Raw genomic sequence first — 17,212 nt, 5'->3', positions numbered from 1 at the left:
TCATGATGCTGACAGTTTTAACACATAGGTCCATGAACTTTTCACATAGTCTATATGTTAGTGCATGATATGTTAGTGCATGAAAACAGAAAATTTAACGGACGTAAAAAAAAGAGCTTTAATTGAATAGCCTGAAGCTAAAAAGTTTGAAAAACCTTGAGGCCAAACCTGTTTTACAGACCCGTTAACTTATTGTGGCTAATTGAATTCCCCTCTAAGCCTTGGAGAGAGATAAACTACCCGTCATTTTTTTTCAAACTCCGCCTATAAAATGGCAGTTAGGAGCTGATTGGCTGGTACTCTATTTCTTTCCACTTTATCACTCACGAAGGGTTAGAACATCTTCCCCTAATTCATTAAAATTCCACTTTGTTAAAACAAAAACTCCAGTACACACAGGTCAGTATTAAGCAATGAAATGTATTGAGTTAAATTACAGACCAATCAAACATGAACATTACATACTGTATGCAGTATAATGCAAGTAAACCTAGTTTTAGAAATTCACTTTTGTAAAATTATTAACAAAATAAATGATGATAGATAGATAGATAGATAGATAGATAGATAGATAGATAGATAGATAGATAGATAGATGGTCTGTGTAGTCTTAACGTCATGTATTTCTCCAGAGAATCCTGGATTAGCAAGATCCAAATATAGATATACTGTACATTCTTCATGTCTCATCATATGGAGTGAGGCTGCAAAAGATAAAATGTACATTTGTAATCTCTCTCAGTCATCATTTTATTATCAGTGAGGAGAATAACCTGTAGGAAGTAGAGATGAGCGCCTGAAATTTTTCGGGTTTTGTGTTTTGGTTTTGGGTTCGGTTCCGCGGCCGTGTTTTGGGTTCGAACGCGTTTTGGCAAAACCTCACCGAATTTTTTTTGTCGGATTCGGGTGTGTTTTGGATTCGGGTGTTTTTTTCAAAAAACACTAAAAAACAGCTTAAATCATAGAATTTGGGGGTCATTTTGATCCCAAAGTATTATTAACCTCAAAAACCATAATTTACACTCATTTTCAGTCTATTCTGAATACCTCACACCTCACAATATTATTTTTAGTCCTAAAATTTGCACCGAGGTCGCTGTGTGAGTAAGATAAGCGACCCTAGTGGCCGACACAAACACCGGGCCCATCTAGGAGTGGCACTGCAGTGTCACGCAGGATGTCCCTTCCAAAAAACCCTCCCCAAACAGCACATGACGCAAAGAAAAAAAGAGGCGCAATGAGGTAGCTGTGTGAGTAAGATTAGCGACCCTAGTGGCCGACACAAACACCGGGCCCATCTAGGAGTGGCACTGCAGTGTCACGCAGGATGGCCCTTCCAAAAAACCCTCCCCAAACAGCACATGACGCAAAGAAAAAAAGAGGCGCAATGAGGTAGCTGTGTGAGTAAGATTAGCGACCCTAGTGGCCGACACAAACACAGGGCCCATCTAGGAGTGGCACTGCAGTGTCACGCAGGATGTCCCTTCCAAAAAACCCTCCCCAAACAGCACATGACGCAAAGAAAAAAAGAGGCGCAATGAGGTAGCTGTGTGAGTAAGATTAGCGACCCTAGTGGCCGACACAAACACCGGGCCCATCTAGGAGTGGCACTGCAGTGTCACGCAGGATGTCCCTTCCAAAAAACCCTCCCCAAACAGCACATGACGCAAAGAAAAAAAGAGGCGCAATGAGGTAGCTGACTGTGTGAGTAAGATTAGCGACCCTAGTGGCCGACACAAACACCGGGCCCATCTAGGAGTGGCACTGCAGTGTCACGCAGGATGTCCCTTCCAAAAAACCCTCCCCAATCAGCACATGATGCAAAGAAAAAGAAAAGAAAAAAGAGGTGCAAGATGGAATTGTCCTTGGGCCCTCCCACCCACCCTTATGTTGTATAAACAAAACAGGACATGCACACTTTAACCAACCCATCATTTCAGTGACAGGGTCTGCCACACGACTGTGACTGATATGACGGGTTGGTTTGGACCCCCCCCAAAAAAGAAGCAATTAATCTCTCCTTGCACAAACTGGCTCTACAGAGGCAAGATGTCCACCTCATCTTCACCCTCCGATATATCACCGTGTACATCCCCCTCCTCACAGATTATCAATTCGTCCCCACTGGAATCCACCATCTCAGCTCCCTGTGTACTTTGTGGAGGCAATTGCTGCTGGTCAATGTCTCCGCGGAGGAATTGATTATAATTCATTTTAATGAACATCATCTTCTCCACATTTTCTGGATGTAACCTCGTACGCCGATTGCTGACAAGGTGAGCGGCGGCACTAAACACTCTGTCTGCTGCTAATATATAGACTGGTTGATAAAGAGATAGTATACTCGTAACTAGTATGTATGTATAAAGAAAGAAAAAAAAACCACGGTTAGGTGGTATATACAATTATGGACGGGCTGCCGAGTGCCGACACAGAGGTAGCCACAGCCGTGAACTACCACACTGTACTGTGTCTGCTGCTAATATATAGACTGGTTGATAAAGAGATAGTATACTCGTAACTAGTATGTATGTATAAAGAAAGAAAAAAAAACCACGGTTAGGTGGTATATACAATTATGGACGGGCTGCCGAGTGCCGACACAGAGGTAGCCACAGCCGTGAACTACCGCACTGTACTGTGTCTGCTGCTAATATATAGACTGGTTGATAAAGAGATAGTATACTCGTAACTAGTATGTATGTATAAAGAAAGAAAAAAAAACCACGGTTAGGTGGTATATACAATTATGGACGGGCTGCCGAGTGCCGACACAGAGGTAGCCACAGCCGTGAACTACCGCACTGTACTGTGTCTGCTGCTAATATAGACTGGTTGATAAAGAGATAGTATACTCGTAACTAGTATGTATGTATAAAGAAAGAAAAAAAAACCACGGTTAGGTGGTATATACAATTATGGACGGGCTGCCGAGTGCCGACACAGAGGTAGCCACAGCCGTGAACTACCGCACTGTACTGTGTCTGCTGCTAATATATAGACTGGTTGATAAAGAGATAGTATACTCGTAACTAGTATGTATGTATAAAGAAAGAAAAAAAAACCACGGTTAGGTGGTATATACAATTATGGACGGGCTGCCGAGTGCCGACACAGAGGTAGCCACAGCCGTGAACTACCGCACTGTACTGTGTCTGCTGCTAATATATAGACTGGTTGATAAAGAGATAGTATACTCGTAACTAGTATGTATGTATAAAGAAAGAAAAAAAAACCACGGTTAGGTGGTATATACAATTATGGACGGGCTGCCGAGTGCCGACACAGAGGTAGCCACAGCCGTGAACTACCGCACTGTACTGTGTCTGCTGCTAATATATAGACTGGTTGATAAAGAGATAGTATACTCGTAACTAGTATGTATGTATAAAGAAAGAAAAAAAAACCACGGTTAGGTGGTATATACAATTATGGACGGGCTGCCGAGTGCCGACACAGAGGTAGCCACAGCCGTGAACTACCGCACTGTACTGTGTCTGCTGCTAATATAGACTGGTTGATAAAGAGATAGTATACTACTAATATTATATATACTGGTGGTCAGGTCACTGGTCACTAGTCACACTGGCAGTGGCACTCCTGCAGCAAAAGTGTGCACTGTTTAATTTTAATATAATATTATGTACTCCTGGCTCCTGCTATAACCTATAACTGGCACTGCAGTAGTGCTCCCCAGTCTCCCCCACAATTATAAGCTGTGTGAGCTGAGCAGTCAGACAGATATATAATATATATAGATGATGCAGCACACTGGCCTGAGCCTGAGCAGTGCACACAGATATGGTATGTGACTGACTGAGTCACTGTGTGTATCGCTTTTTTCAGGCAGAGAACGGATATATTAAATAAACTGCACTGTGTGTCTGGTGGTCACTCACTATATAATATATTATGTACTCCTGGCTCCTGCTATAACCTATAACTGGCACTGCAGTAGTGCTCCCCAGTCTCCCCCACAATTATAAGCTGTGTGAGCTGAGCAGTCAGATATATATATATAATATTATATATAGATAATAGATGATGCAGCACACTGGCCTGAGCCTGAGCAGTGCACACAGATATGGTATGTGACTGACTGAGTCACTGTGTGTATCGCTTTTTTCAGGCAGAGAACGGATATATTAAATAAACTGCACTGTGTGTCTGGTGGTCACTCACTATATAATATATTATGTACTCCTGGCTCCTGCTATAACCTATAACTGGCACTGCAGTAGTGCTCCCCAGTCTCCCCCACAATTATAAGCTGTGTGAGCTGAGCAGTCAGACAGATATATATAATATTATATATAGATAATAGATGATGCAGCACACTGGCCTGAGCCTGAGCAGTGCACACAGATATGGTATGTGACTGACTGAGTCACTGTGTGTATCGCTTTTTTCAGGCAGAGAACGGATATATTAAATAAACTGCACTGTGTGTCTGGTGGTCACTCACTATATAATATATTATGTACTCCTGGCTCCTGCTATAACCTATAACTGGCACTGCAGTAGTGCTCCCCAGTCTCCCCCACAATTATAAGCTGTGTGAGCTGAGCAGTCAGACAGATATATATAATATTATATATAGATAATAGATGATGCAGCACACTGGCCTGAGCCTGAGCAGTGCACACAGATATGGTATGTGACTGAGTCACTGTGTGCTGTGTATCGCTTTTTTCAGGCAGAGAACGGATTATAAAGTAAACTGCACTGTCCTCACTAGTAAACTCTCTCCACTCAGTCTCTACACTTCTACAGTAACAGTACTCCTCCTAGTCAGCTCCAGTAAATCTCTCTCAGTCTCTTATAATCTAAATGGAGAGGACGCCAGCCACGTCCTCTCCCTATCAATCTCAATGCACGTGTGAAAATGGCGGCGACGCGCGGCTCCTTATATAGAATCCGAGTCTCGCGATAGAATCCGAGCCTCGCGAGAATCCGACAGCGTCATGATGACGTTCGGGCGCGCTCGGGTTAACCGAGCAAGGCGGGAAGATCCGAGTCGCTCGGACCCGTGAAAAAAAACATGAAGTTCTGGCGGGTTCGGATTGAGAGAAACCGAACCCGCTCATCTCTAGTAGGAAGTCAGATCATCAGAATGCTGAAACATGGGAGTCCCAACTACACCAATGGCTTATACAGTATGGGCAGTATACAAAGGTGCAGTAGTATACACCTATATAAAATATAGGAGAATGGACGGCACTCAGAGGTTGAAAACAGAAATAAATGGATGCCGCTGCCATCAGACCCGCACCAGTGTGCATTTATTTCTGTTTTCAACCTCTGAGTGCCATCCATTCCTTTATATTTTATATAGGTGTATACTACTGCACCTTTGTATACTGCCCATATAAGCCATTGGGTTCATATATGTGTGTAAATCTGGCTTTGATACTAGCCAGTGCCTCCTAAGCCATTTATCCCACCTGCTCGTCACTGGATCTGAGTATCTTCTATTGTTATCCTTTAACACAGGGGATACATGGACAAGCAATGGGTACAGTACATGATAATAAAGCATAACAATCCATAGTCAATAGTGCATTAGACTATTAAAAACAGTATAGTGGGGATCATTTTAGTTCTGAAGCAGGTGCTGTTGGAATGTGCATAGGGAAAATGCCCATGTAATAAAATCATAGTTATGCATTTGTTGATGTGAACACATCTTACAATATGTCTGGTATAAAAACAGTGGCACTTGCACAATGTACAGGCAGTGGTGGTCTGGGCAGGGGGGTAGAGTACCATCTGCCCCCCTAGTATAGTATACTTTTAGTGGTGCAGTGCCACCCACAGCCACGCTCTGCATTTCTGTGGCTGGCTGAGGGAGGCAGACTAAACGGTGGATGGCTGAACGGCGGGCGGCTGAGGGTGGGTGTATGGCCTGTTTCACACACTCCGGTTTTCACCGGATGGTAAAAAGCCGGACAAACTTTGTCCGGCATTTAGCCATCTGGCAGTGCCTTTTACACACAATGGCTTTGAGACATGATTAATGCTGTGCACATACGCAAGCGCAGCAGTGGCTGCAAAAAATCCTGTTGTGTGTGAAAGCGCCCTTTCACACACTCAGTTGACTACCTACAAGGACGGCACGGTCCCGGCATGGCAGCTGGACTTTCAGTGGATATTTCCGGCCTAGGGACCCTATACCTTATATTGTTCATTAGAATACCGGCACAGCAAAAAGCCGTCCGGCTTTTTCCCGTCCGGCCACACCCACAGCGTGTGAAATAGCCATAAGGCAAGCTGAACATTGGCCGAGGGCAGGCGGGGGGAAAGCAGACTGAACGGCAGCTGCTGTGGCTGCTTTGACCGTGCAACTATATGTACAATCGGAGCAGCCAGACAGCTCCGCCACCCTCAAGTCCTCAGGCTTTACTCAGTCTCACAGCAGGCAGCATTGCAGCAATGAGCAATCAGCAAACAAAGGTCATTTTGCCCCCCTGCTGGGGGAGAGCTGTGGGGGTACAGTCAAGGTGTTAGGGGGTTGACACCAAAAGTACTGGGGGGAGGGGATGGGGGGAACTAAAGGTGGACTTTGAATGTGCTGGGGGGGGTACTAAAGGTAGCCATTCAATGTGCTGGAGGGGTACTAATGGTAGCCATTCAATGTGCTGGAGGGGTACTGAAAGTGGACATTGAAGATGCTGGGGGGGTACTGACAGGGCCGTCTTTTCGTATGGGCTCAATGGGCTCTTGCCCAAGGGCCCCAGGAGTATAAGGGCCCTAGGCTGATAGCTGAGGGTCCCCTCTTTCCAGAGGTACCAAATTTTTGAAAATCGGCCATAGGGAACCAGAGATATCCGACTTCAAAGCAATGGTCCCCATCCAATCCTGTTAATTGCTCTTGCCAGCCAGATATATCGGGCTCTGTATGATGTAGAGTTTTTCTGAGGGTACATTTCAAAAGCTGGGACTCTCCACTTCTGGTGGACACTGGCAGCTTGTCTCTACTATGTCCAGAACCAGAGATATCAGCCTTCAAGCAGCTGGTCCCTGCTCCAGCTCCACACGCCTGAGATGCAGTTTTATATTTTCATTGGTGGATTGCTCTGGCTCCTGAACTCTGATCCCCAAGTCCCCAGAACCTCCTGACAGGTGAGACTTTCTCATTTTTAACCCATTCAAATCTAAGAAATCATTTTCCAGGAACTTGAGATATCTACAGTCATGCAAGCTGCTCTCTCACCAGAAAATGATGAATATTAAGCCCACTCCGCTATACACACCTCCCCTGTGTATTAAACACTCCCTGCCACCCTGGAGGTTATGTACCGGGCCCCTTCATTCAGCCCAATGCCACCTTCTACAGTTTAGTGTTCTCCATCCTGCCCCATCTGTGCAGTAAAGGAGTAATTAGCAGATTACTGCTCCAGGTTACATGCTGAGCGGAAGATAGAACCCCCCTACCCCCGCAGGACATCAAAGCTGCCGCTGATAGCCCCCCACCCATGGAGTATGGGTAGGGGCCCCAGTACATTGCTGTGCCCAGGGGCCCACACTGCTGTTAAGACGGCCCTGGGTACTGAAGGTGGACATTGAAGGTACTGGGGGGTACTGAAGGTGAACATTGAAGGTTCTGGGGGGTACTGAAGGTGGACATTGAAGATGCTGGGGGGGGTACTGAAGATGGACATTGATGGTGCTGGGGGGTGGATATTGAAGATACTGTAGGATGGACATTGAAGGGGGAAGGTGAGTTCTGTGAAGGGGTCACTGGGAGTACTGTGAGATGGAGTTTGAAAGTGCTGGGGAGGGAGTGCAGTGGGGATGGGAGAATGTTGTGGGGTAGGCACTGAAGGGCTTGGGGAAGGGGGATGTTATGAGGGGGGTGCATTAAAGGGGCTGGGGATAATGAGGTAGTTCTTCAAGGTGGGGAGCACTTTGAGGTGGACACTGATGGGACAGGAGGAAAGAATTGTGAGGTTGACATTGAAAGGAGTTAAGGTGAATTCCCCCAGGGGTGGCAATAAAGGGGGAGTGCTGTGTGGGTAGGGCAGTGTGTACTGTGGAGAGCAGCATGTGAGCCGTGATAGGGTAATTGTGGGTGGGGGTCAGTGAAAGGAGAATGAGTTCGTCAGGGGGGTCAGTGAGTGCACTGAGGTGGACACTGAGAGCTGTTAGGGGGCAAGAGAGGGGTCAGTGTGTGCAGTGGGGTGCAGTGAATGAGATGTGAGGGGACAGTGTGTGCTGCAATAGCTTCAGTGTTATAAGTTAGGAACTGGCAGGTATAGAGAACTATGGAGGTGGTTATGAGAGACAGGGGATGAGGTGGTTATGAGAGACAGGGGATGTGGTCAGAATCCTGACAGTCAGAATGCCAAAGGCAGTGTCCCAACAGTCCGGATCCTGATGGTATACTGTGGTTAGTGTTAGGCGTTGGGCGGAAGTGGTGGAGGAGGGTTAAGGCTAAACTGCTGGTTAGGGTAGGCTGCAGGAGCCATGGATTAGGGTTAGGGATTAAAATACTCAGTGGGATCTGTCAGGATTCTGAACATCTGGATGCACTGTGGCCCTGCTGTGGCGCTGAATACAAGTGTGTATTCTTACTTATCTGGATAGCATAAAGATAATACAGACATATCATAGAGATGTGGAGTGAAAGTTATTAGTAAATGTTAAAATAGAATTACCTTACATGTATATAATATAATTATGTCATTAAGCATCATGTACACAAAGGAAAATATTGTCCAGACATTGTTACTGAAAATAAATAAATACTTAGAAATGGTATTTAATCACATATAAACATTTGTTGCTTTTCCTCTTTAAAAATGAAATGCCAATCTAAGGCCCAGATTTATCAAACCTTGGAGAGTGATACATTGCACGGTAATAAAGTACCAACTAATCAGCTCCCAACTGTCATTTTTCAAACACAGCCTGTAGCATGCCAGTTAGGAGCTGATTGGCTGGTAATTTAACACCGTGCAATTTATCACTCTCCAAGGCTTGATAAATATGGGCAATAATGCTATAATAGTATATAATAGTGTAAAAAAAAGTATTTTTTTAATATTTATTAACATCATTAATTATACAGCTATCTTGTTTTGAATTTTTAAATGGTTAGACATGTAAGTATGTTACTTTAAATGCTTGCAGGTTAATATAATAATAATAATTTAAAAAAAATACCTCTATTAAGATCCTGTGTGTTCCACAGAGCATAGCTATGACATCCAGTATTGCTTTACCTAAGCAGATTATCACTTGAAGCGAACTGAGCACAATTAGGATAGAGAATAAAATGACATTCCATTCCACCACATAGGGTGGTTCAAGGCACTGAGACCAGGTAGAATAATCCACAAGATAGCTATTAAAAACACAAAGAAATAGGAAGTAGATAAGTACAATCCATATGAACTAGAACTAGACTAATACTGTACTGAAAGGCCCTTTATTAGTCATTTATGGAATATAAAGGTACTCAGAGGAGATGGAACGTCGCAGAATTGTTCAAAGATTCCTTTCTGTTAGTATAAGAGATAATCAAATCTTTTTCTTAAAAACTAGGGGACTGATTTATAGTAGTACCCTAATACTGTTGCAGATGCAATTTTTGCAGATGAGATTGTGTGAAAATATTCTAATGTAACAGCCACCAGGATTTGTATAGCGTCACCCCCTGGAAACTTCACAGCTGCCGACAACTGAGCACAAATTTGCAGCATCAACACAGACAGCAAACATTGAACTCCAGAGTGAGTCCTTGGTGAGTGAGTCTTGGCCACTGCCAAAGAAGATGCTGGTGATGTGTTACAGGATCGCAGCCAGTGCCTGAAACATGCCCAAAATGGCCCACATTTTTGCTGCCACTCCTTGTTACTGCCCACAAAATAGCCACTCCCTGTCAGTCACTTGCGAATGAATCCTCACTGCAATGCAATTCAATCACCGCGTGTGCGCATTGTGACAGTGATGCATGTGCAGACCACGAATAATCGCCCAAGTATATGAATCTGTGAATAAGGTCCTAGGACCACTAATACTATGTACTGTATAAGCAAAAATGAGTGACCAATACCTTCCTGCTGTAAAGGGGTAACTCCATCCAGTGACCGTCATGCAGTAAGGACCTTGTGCTAATCCCAGTGATGAGATGATGAGAGAATATCCAGAAAACAGCACACCCAGTAGTGCAAATCCTATTGATCCCAGTCTCTGTAATACATTAATATACAGTCTAATTAATGGCCAGTGTCATACTGTACCTATAATAGGCTTAGCCGCTTACAGGTCTCTAGCATTGAATTGGAGAGGAGAAACACCTCACATTAACGAAACTGCAGCATCTGCCTCACAATCAGGCCCACAGTCTGGAAATGTTCATTATGTATGCAGCACCATTCTTCTACAAGACAGTCATTCCTCCATCAGACATCTAGTTAATGGTGGTGGAAATTTCTAACTCAGATTTCCAGACTATACACAAATGCTAGACCGGGTACAGATATAGTGATTCATTATCACTAATGGGATCATTACGCATGGGGAAACTCTAGTTTCCGCATGTTTTTAGTAGTAGTTCATTTTATTATGTAGTGCTGGAATGGTCCATCTAGTATTCAGCAAACTCTGAAATCTCTTTCTCCTATGGAAAAGAGGTCCAAGTTACAGAGAAGGATTAGGTCCCTCTACCCTCACCAATGTTCCCTGTGGCAGTGCAACTCGTGGCTAGTTAGTTATTTAATTATTAGTGATGCCTGATAATTCGTCGGCCCCTTAACATCTGAGAAGGCCATGACATATGGATAACATTAGTTTCATGCTCATCAAACCAGTTAAGAACTATGTGAGCTCTGTTATGGGAAGACTGTAATCAAGGAAGGTTCCTCCCCTGACTGAACCTTGACCACAGAAAAAACACAATGGAAAATGAGCAAGTCATCACCCCGTATATACAGACCATTACACTCTAGAAGACTGACACGGACTATGGTAAGAATAGTATCCAACTAAACTTTTTTTCAGATAGATTTCAAGGGACCAAAGGAAGACCAATCATTATTTATATTTTTTATGCAGCGTTACTTATTATTATTATTATTAGCATTATTATTAGCATTATTATAAGCATTATTATTAATCATAAAATGTGTAAATCCTGGAAAACATACTACTGTATATACTGTATTAAGTACACAGCGCTGGCCTTTTCCACTTGTTTCCATTAAACATGTAAATTAAGCTGCACATCACAGAGTGGAATAATCCATAATATTTAGTGACTTGTTCATTTATTCAGTTAAGTGGCATAAAATATGTCCCTTTTGTACTTACTGAGCATCCTTTAGTTCTGGCACCAAATGATGTACCGCACTTATAGAAATCCACCAGCAGGAGGACAGCAGCTACTATGATCATCTGCAAAGTATAACAAATACATTTTTATTGCTACAAATTAATAATTGGAAATACAGGAGTGAAGCTAATGCAACAATGTATACACATCAGTTTGTAGGATGAGCCAGTATTCATGAAAATACTGCTTAGAAATTAATGGATAAAGCTAAATTATTCTACCAGGCTAAAAGACCTCTGATGTCACCATCATGTGATCTGAGACTGAAGGGGGAGGAGCAAGATGGGATCATGGGACCCCAAATGTAACCCCGCAGGCTAGCTTCGCTTGCCACGCTTCGGTCTCGGTGGCAACTAGCGAACACAGCAGAATAGATGTTGGTTACTAATGGGAATAGATGTTGATGTGGATGGTGAAACTGCTAGCCCACTAACCTTACTTCTCCCCCTGCCATCGCGTGTCACATGGTTATGACATCAGAGGTTCTTAATCCCACTTTGATCTAGCATCTACCAGAAATGAATCCAACACAGCTGAGGACCTTGGCCCTTTCCAAAATTTAGGGCAATCTTACATCATAAGACACTTCATAAGACACTTGATTCCTAACTATTCTTAGAACTTCTTCTGGCTCACAAATAGTTAATTGCTCTAATGGATGTTGCTATAACCATAACGCACTGTGTGCCTCTTGTGATAGAAAACAGTCATCAGTGGCGTGATCACTGATGATTCTTGCATGAAAGAGGCGTCCTGGGTGCTTTACCAGTCAAAAATGAATTTAAACAAAATGGCAGCAAAATATTAAACCTAAAATAATAAAAAAAAAACAAAAGTGGTAAAAAACAGACACACAGATATATTTTATATGTAGTCACAGATTAAATGAAGGGGTATGATTTGTGGTCACTTTGTGAAAGCAACTGAAAGAATTCTTTAAAATGACCATTATATTGAAAGGTAGCACTACACTGTGTGGCTCCCCCTTACCGTTGTATAGTTTCCTCATATGGAGCCTCATTCAGAATTAGTGTAGCAAATCAAAACAAGCAACAAAAAGGAGCTATGTTCCTGGAACAATCCATGTTGTCATGTAAGGGGTGCAAATGCACTTCTTCTTTTTTTGCTTTGTTTTTGCGTGCAGGGTGAATACTGGCTGCATGTGCATGTGATGAACAAATACTGGGCAAATTTGTTTTTCCACTGAAACATAGGATTATGCTGGGACACGTCCCTTTCCAATTATAAATATTTCTGCACATTCTAAAGCTGTCGTACCTGGAGTGCAACATGATTTTGCCAAGGTGCAAATTGTTCATTTAGGGCTCTTTTTTTTAATTTGCTCCCAAATGAGGCACACTATACCCATCAGACTATACTATACTTGCCAACATTCTTGCTGCCCCTGACGTGATGCTGAATAGGGGTGGAACAGGGGGGCGGGTCACGATGATGCAGCCATGCCCCCTGTTCCAAAATTACCAGCATTGTGAAGCAGGGATGGGGGTGTTGGCAGATGTTGCGGAGGGAGTGCTGTCTGGCCAGGAGTATTGTCCACTGTTCCAGGAGGCCAGGAGCAGCCATTTCAGAAGATTAGGCAAGTATGGACTGTACTACCAAAAGAAAATTGAATAATTAAATTTACTTGACCTGAGTGCAAAATACAATATCCTATACTGTATATATATTTCTGGTAAAACTGATGCGCCAACACACAAAAAAAATGTTGGTCCTCTCCAGGTGTGCATCTAGATAAGAGGATAGAGGATGTGCAGGCTCCTTCTGGGCCCCCTCCTCTCTAGCCGGTAGCGTTGTAGCTCTGTGGTCTACTAGAGCGCATGAACAGATCTCAGTGAAAATGGCACGGCGGCCATTTTCCCAGTGATTTTCCTACTGCATATGTGCAAAACACCGGGAAAAATGGTGATGGGCCATTTTCTCAGTGATTTCTGCAGAGCTGCTGGTGCGCCACAGGACTCTGGATTGTAAGTGTTAAAAATAATGGGTGCTGGGTGTACAGTGTGGACCCCCCTGTAACTTGGGGACCCATGTGTACCACACACACTGCATCCATAATAAATATGCCAGTGGTCATCTCCCTCTTAAGGAATATTTTTTGCTTTTCATTTTGCTTATCATGCCAAACCAAGCATAGTAGAATCACAAGTCACCACTAGGTGGTGATAAAACTAAGGCCTCTCTCTTCTACTGTGCCTTATAGCATATCTCTGCTCAGCCTGTACTTAGTGAAAATAAACTATTTGCCAGTTATTTTATCTGGTCCAGTATTGTTCTACCCTTATGTACTTACTACTTAGTGTAACATTAATAGACTGATTCAGAGGAAAACCGGACACTAATGCATGCGAGTTGCAGTGGCCCTAATATGCAAATTTCAGCCTTTAGCATTGTGTACACTTCTGGATTAGGCCCTGAGACATATGTAACAAACCCTCCATTATAATATGTTACTGACATATATCAAGGAATTATTTATTGCAACAAGATATTTTTGCAGAGATGTGAGCTCTGATAAGAGCCTGTCTCTGTATAGAGCTAAAAGTAAAGTAATAACATAGAGATGTACTTCCAGGTTCGGATCCAGCTTGCCATGTTGCATGTGCACAGTCACTGGATGTTGCATGTGCAAGGGTGCTAATGTAGCTTATAGGCAATAATTGCTAACGGCAATAACTGTTAGGGGCCAAGGGGGTTATTCAGAGTTGTTGGCAAACCAAAAAAGTTAGCAGTTGGGCCCAGGGCAGAAGAGAGCCTGGCTGGGACCAGATACTTTTCAGGGGGCATGTCCTAATCACAGGAGGCATGGCCGTGCACCCTTAGAAAAATACAGAAACATTTTTATTTTAAGCACTTTCTTGGCCACACTGCAGCATGTGCTGGGCTGAGACGAAAAGCTGCAGCTTCCAGGTAAGGGGGGGATGACCCGGGCCTCTCCATCAGACCTGGGCCAATGGTTGGTCAATACCATGTTGCAATGCAGGTACGGCAGATGTAACATGTGCAGAGAGATTTAGATTTGGCTGCTTAATTTTTACACCACACTTTAGGTTCCAGTTTGAACACACCCCACCCAAATCTAATCCCTCTGCACATGTTACATCTGCCTCCCCTGCAGTGCAACATGGTTTTGCCCAATTGCTAACTTTTTTGGTTTGCTAACAACTCTGAATAACCCCGCAAGTTCTAAAAAGCCAAGCCTTTCAGAGCTTAGTAAATTTGGCAATTTCATAGTCTCCATAAAAACCGTTGTGAAAGCAGAATGATTTTGCCAATGCCTGCAGCGGTACTCTCTTAATATATTCTGACAATACTTAGTGGTGGGTTTTCACAGAAGCACCTTAATAAATATGACTCTTAAGGGAAACTCCAAATAGGAGTAGAAATATAGAGATATAACTAGAGGAAAACATGGAAGTTTACATGATGATATCCTCTCAGTTCATGGGGTACTTCCAGCTTTGTGTTTTTTCAGATATGCGCTCATTTTAGCATCCCTAAGAATCATATTTTTACACAACTGTTAACAGTTTTTTTTATCAGTAAATTTACACATCTATTGGCAACTGTGTTAAATATGATCAGTATCACAAGACTCCACTATCTGCCCAAGAGATTGCATGTAACAATAAGTAGAATTTTCAGAACTAATTTTTATGGATATGATTTGGGTTTTCTTTACAGTCTTAAGGAAATATACTTTACAGTAGGTGTTCTAGTAAAATTGTCTTGTGCTGAAAATAATGCACGTAACCTGTTAACATGTTTACAGAATGTCACAGGTGTGATTCAAAGAGCCGACACAAAATACTTTATGGTACTTACCATTATACCACCAAAGCAGATCCCTTCAAAAAACCATACGTAATTAGTGAGCTGATTGCTTCCAGCATAAGTAGTATCCCCATTGGGAAAGTAGAGAAGTATATTCACAACTAAGCTACATACTGCCAGAGGAAATATGGCCAGAACAGAATACTCAGAGCAGCTCCTAAGGGACATTGTTAAAGTGTAACTGACTAGAAGACAGATTTGTAGTGTCTGCAAGTGCTGCTCTGTATGGAACAAGCTTAACAGGATGGTTGCTGGGATATCAGAGCAAACAATTCAGATGGTCGGAAGTTTAAAAGATAGCAGACTCCTGATTGGAAACATAATAAGGGGTCTGTGTAACTAATCACAGTTGTAATACAAGCTTGTTTACTTCCATACTGTATGCAGTCATAAAGCCAGCATTTGCGACACCAGGAAAATGCTGACATGGACAGAAGGTAAACATGGTAAAAATGTAGACATTAGCAATAATGTTAGAGTTATACTTAGCTTTAGGCATTAGGGTTATGGATTAAGCTTAGAAACATAGAAACATAGAATTTGACGGCAGATAAGAACCACTTGGCCCATCTAGTCTGCCCTTTTTTTTTTTATCCTTTAGGTAATCTCAACCCTTTTTGAACCATAATTCTTTGTAAGGATATTCATATGCCTATCCCATGCATGTTTAAATTGCCCTACAGTCTTAGGGGGTCATTCTGACCCATTCGCTCGCTGTGTTTTAACGCAGCAGAGCAAACGGGTCCCTGCTGCGCATGCGCTGGCGCCGTAGTGCGCCGGCGCATGCCAGACGGCCGAAGGCCATAGCAGGGAGGCGGGCAGGGGAGCGATGAATAGCTACCAGCCAGCACGCTAAAGCTGCACTGGCCGGGAGCTACTGTTGAAGTGCAAAGGCATCGCTGCTGTGCGATGCCTTTGTACTTCTGCGAGGGGGGCCGGACTGACATGCGGGGTGGACTAGCCCTGTGCTGGGCGTCCCCCAGCATGTCTGGGAAGAAGATCGTAGCAGTGCTAAATTTAGCACAGCTACGATCAACTCGGTATGACCCCCTTAGCCTCTACCACCTCTGATGGGAGGCTATTCCACTTATCCACTAACCTTTCTGTGAAGTAATTTTTCCTTAAATTTCCCCTGAACCTTACCTCAAGCAGTGAATGCCGACATGGTGACTGGTGACATAATGAATGTCCACATGGTAATTATGATCTAACAGCGCCGTAACTACGTGTGTGCCAGGTGTGCCTGGCACACAGCGCAGTTGCCCTGAGGGCGCACGGCCAGCGGCTTGTAATGAGTCAAATTGACTGATTACAAGCCGCCTGTTCTGTGCTGTGTGTGCCCGTGCTCTGCGCTGGAGGAGAGCAGCAGCGCCGGAGGCAGGGAAGGAGGAGGAGGGCGGGGGACTGGAGCCGCAGCAGTGCTATGTAATTGGTAGTAGCGCTGCTGCAGGGCCGTTTCTTGGGGCAGGCGAGCAGTGCAACCGCACTGGGCGCCCGCCGCGGCACTAACTGTGGCTCCCTGCTTCCCCCTCCTATTTCTCCCCAAGTAACCCGCTCGGGGGGCGGAGTTTCACGGAATGACGCAACCCCGTCACTCTGCGAAACTCCCCCCCCCCCCCCCCCCCCCGAGCGGAGTACAGAGGGGTATCCAAGTTAGGAAGAGGGAAAGGCCGGCGCGAGGAGCAACTGGTGAGGCAGGCCGAAGAGCGGTAATCGCCTCTGTAAGTATTCTCTCTCTCTCTCAATGTGTAAAATGGGGACACCTGCCGTAATGTGTGAAATGGGGACTCTTGCCTGCCGCAGTGTGGGGATTTAATGTATCAAGGGCATTGCGGTGTGTGGCATAATATGGTGCAGGGGGCATTACTGTGTGGGGCTTAATATGGTAGAATTTTTTTTTCCTGTGGTGGTCGTGATCTGTTGGAGCAGGGTCAAAAACTGGATTGTGAGGTAGTCTTTTCAGACAAGGCCACAACCATTTAGATGAGGCCACGCCCCCTTGCCGGGTGCGCACGCAAGTTTTTT

At 44.0% G+C, this 17,212-nt stretch overlaps 1 protein-coding gene across 1 annotated transcript; it reads right to left on the bottom strand.

Annotated features, from left to right (window-relative positions):
- Positions 1 to 400: 400 nt before the first annotated feature.
- Positions 401 to 15,405, bottom strand: TM4SF18 (transmembrane 4 L six family member 18). Its single transcript, XM_063919570.1, has 5 exons — positions 15,179 to 15,405; positions 11,314 to 11,397; positions 10,058 to 10,194; positions 9,166 to 9,346; positions 401 to 704 (listed from the first exon to the last, which is right to left on the bottom strand). The coding sequence occupies exons 1-5, from the start codon at positions 15,353 to 15,355 to the stop codon at positions 690 to 692; spliced, it is 594 nt and encodes a 197-aa protein (XP_063775640.1). The 5' UTR covers positions 15,356 to 15,405; the 3' UTR covers positions 401 to 689.
- Positions 15,406 to 17,212: the final 1,807 nt, after the last annotated feature.

This window comes from Pseudophryne corroboree, chromosome 4, assembly GCF_028390025.1.
Source record: "Pseudophryne corroboree isolate aPseCor3 chromosome 4, aPseCor3.hap2, whole genome shotgun sequence".
In the NCBI taxonomy this organism is placed as follows: Eukaryota; Metazoa; Chordata; class Amphibia; order Anura; family Myobatrachidae; genus Pseudophryne; species Pseudophryne corroboree.
The sequence above is the reverse complement of the archived record's forward strand: the minus strand, read 5'-3'. Positions and strand labels throughout refer to the sequence as shown.

Bases quoted from the DNA above. Each gene is read 5' to 3' on its own strand.
- TM4SF18 (XM_063919570.1), bottom strand. From the start codon at position 15,355: ATGTCCCTTAGGAGCTGCTCTGAGTATTCTGTTCTGGCCATATTTCCT. The intron at 11,398-15,178 runs GTAAGTACCATA...TATACTTTGCAG, and splicing joins TCTGCTTTGGTGGTATAATG to ATGATCATAGTAGCTGCTGT. The intron at 9,347-10,057 runs GTATTGGTCACT...TGTTTTTAATAG, and splicing joins TACCCCTTTACAGCAGGAAG to CTATCTTGTGGATTATTCTA.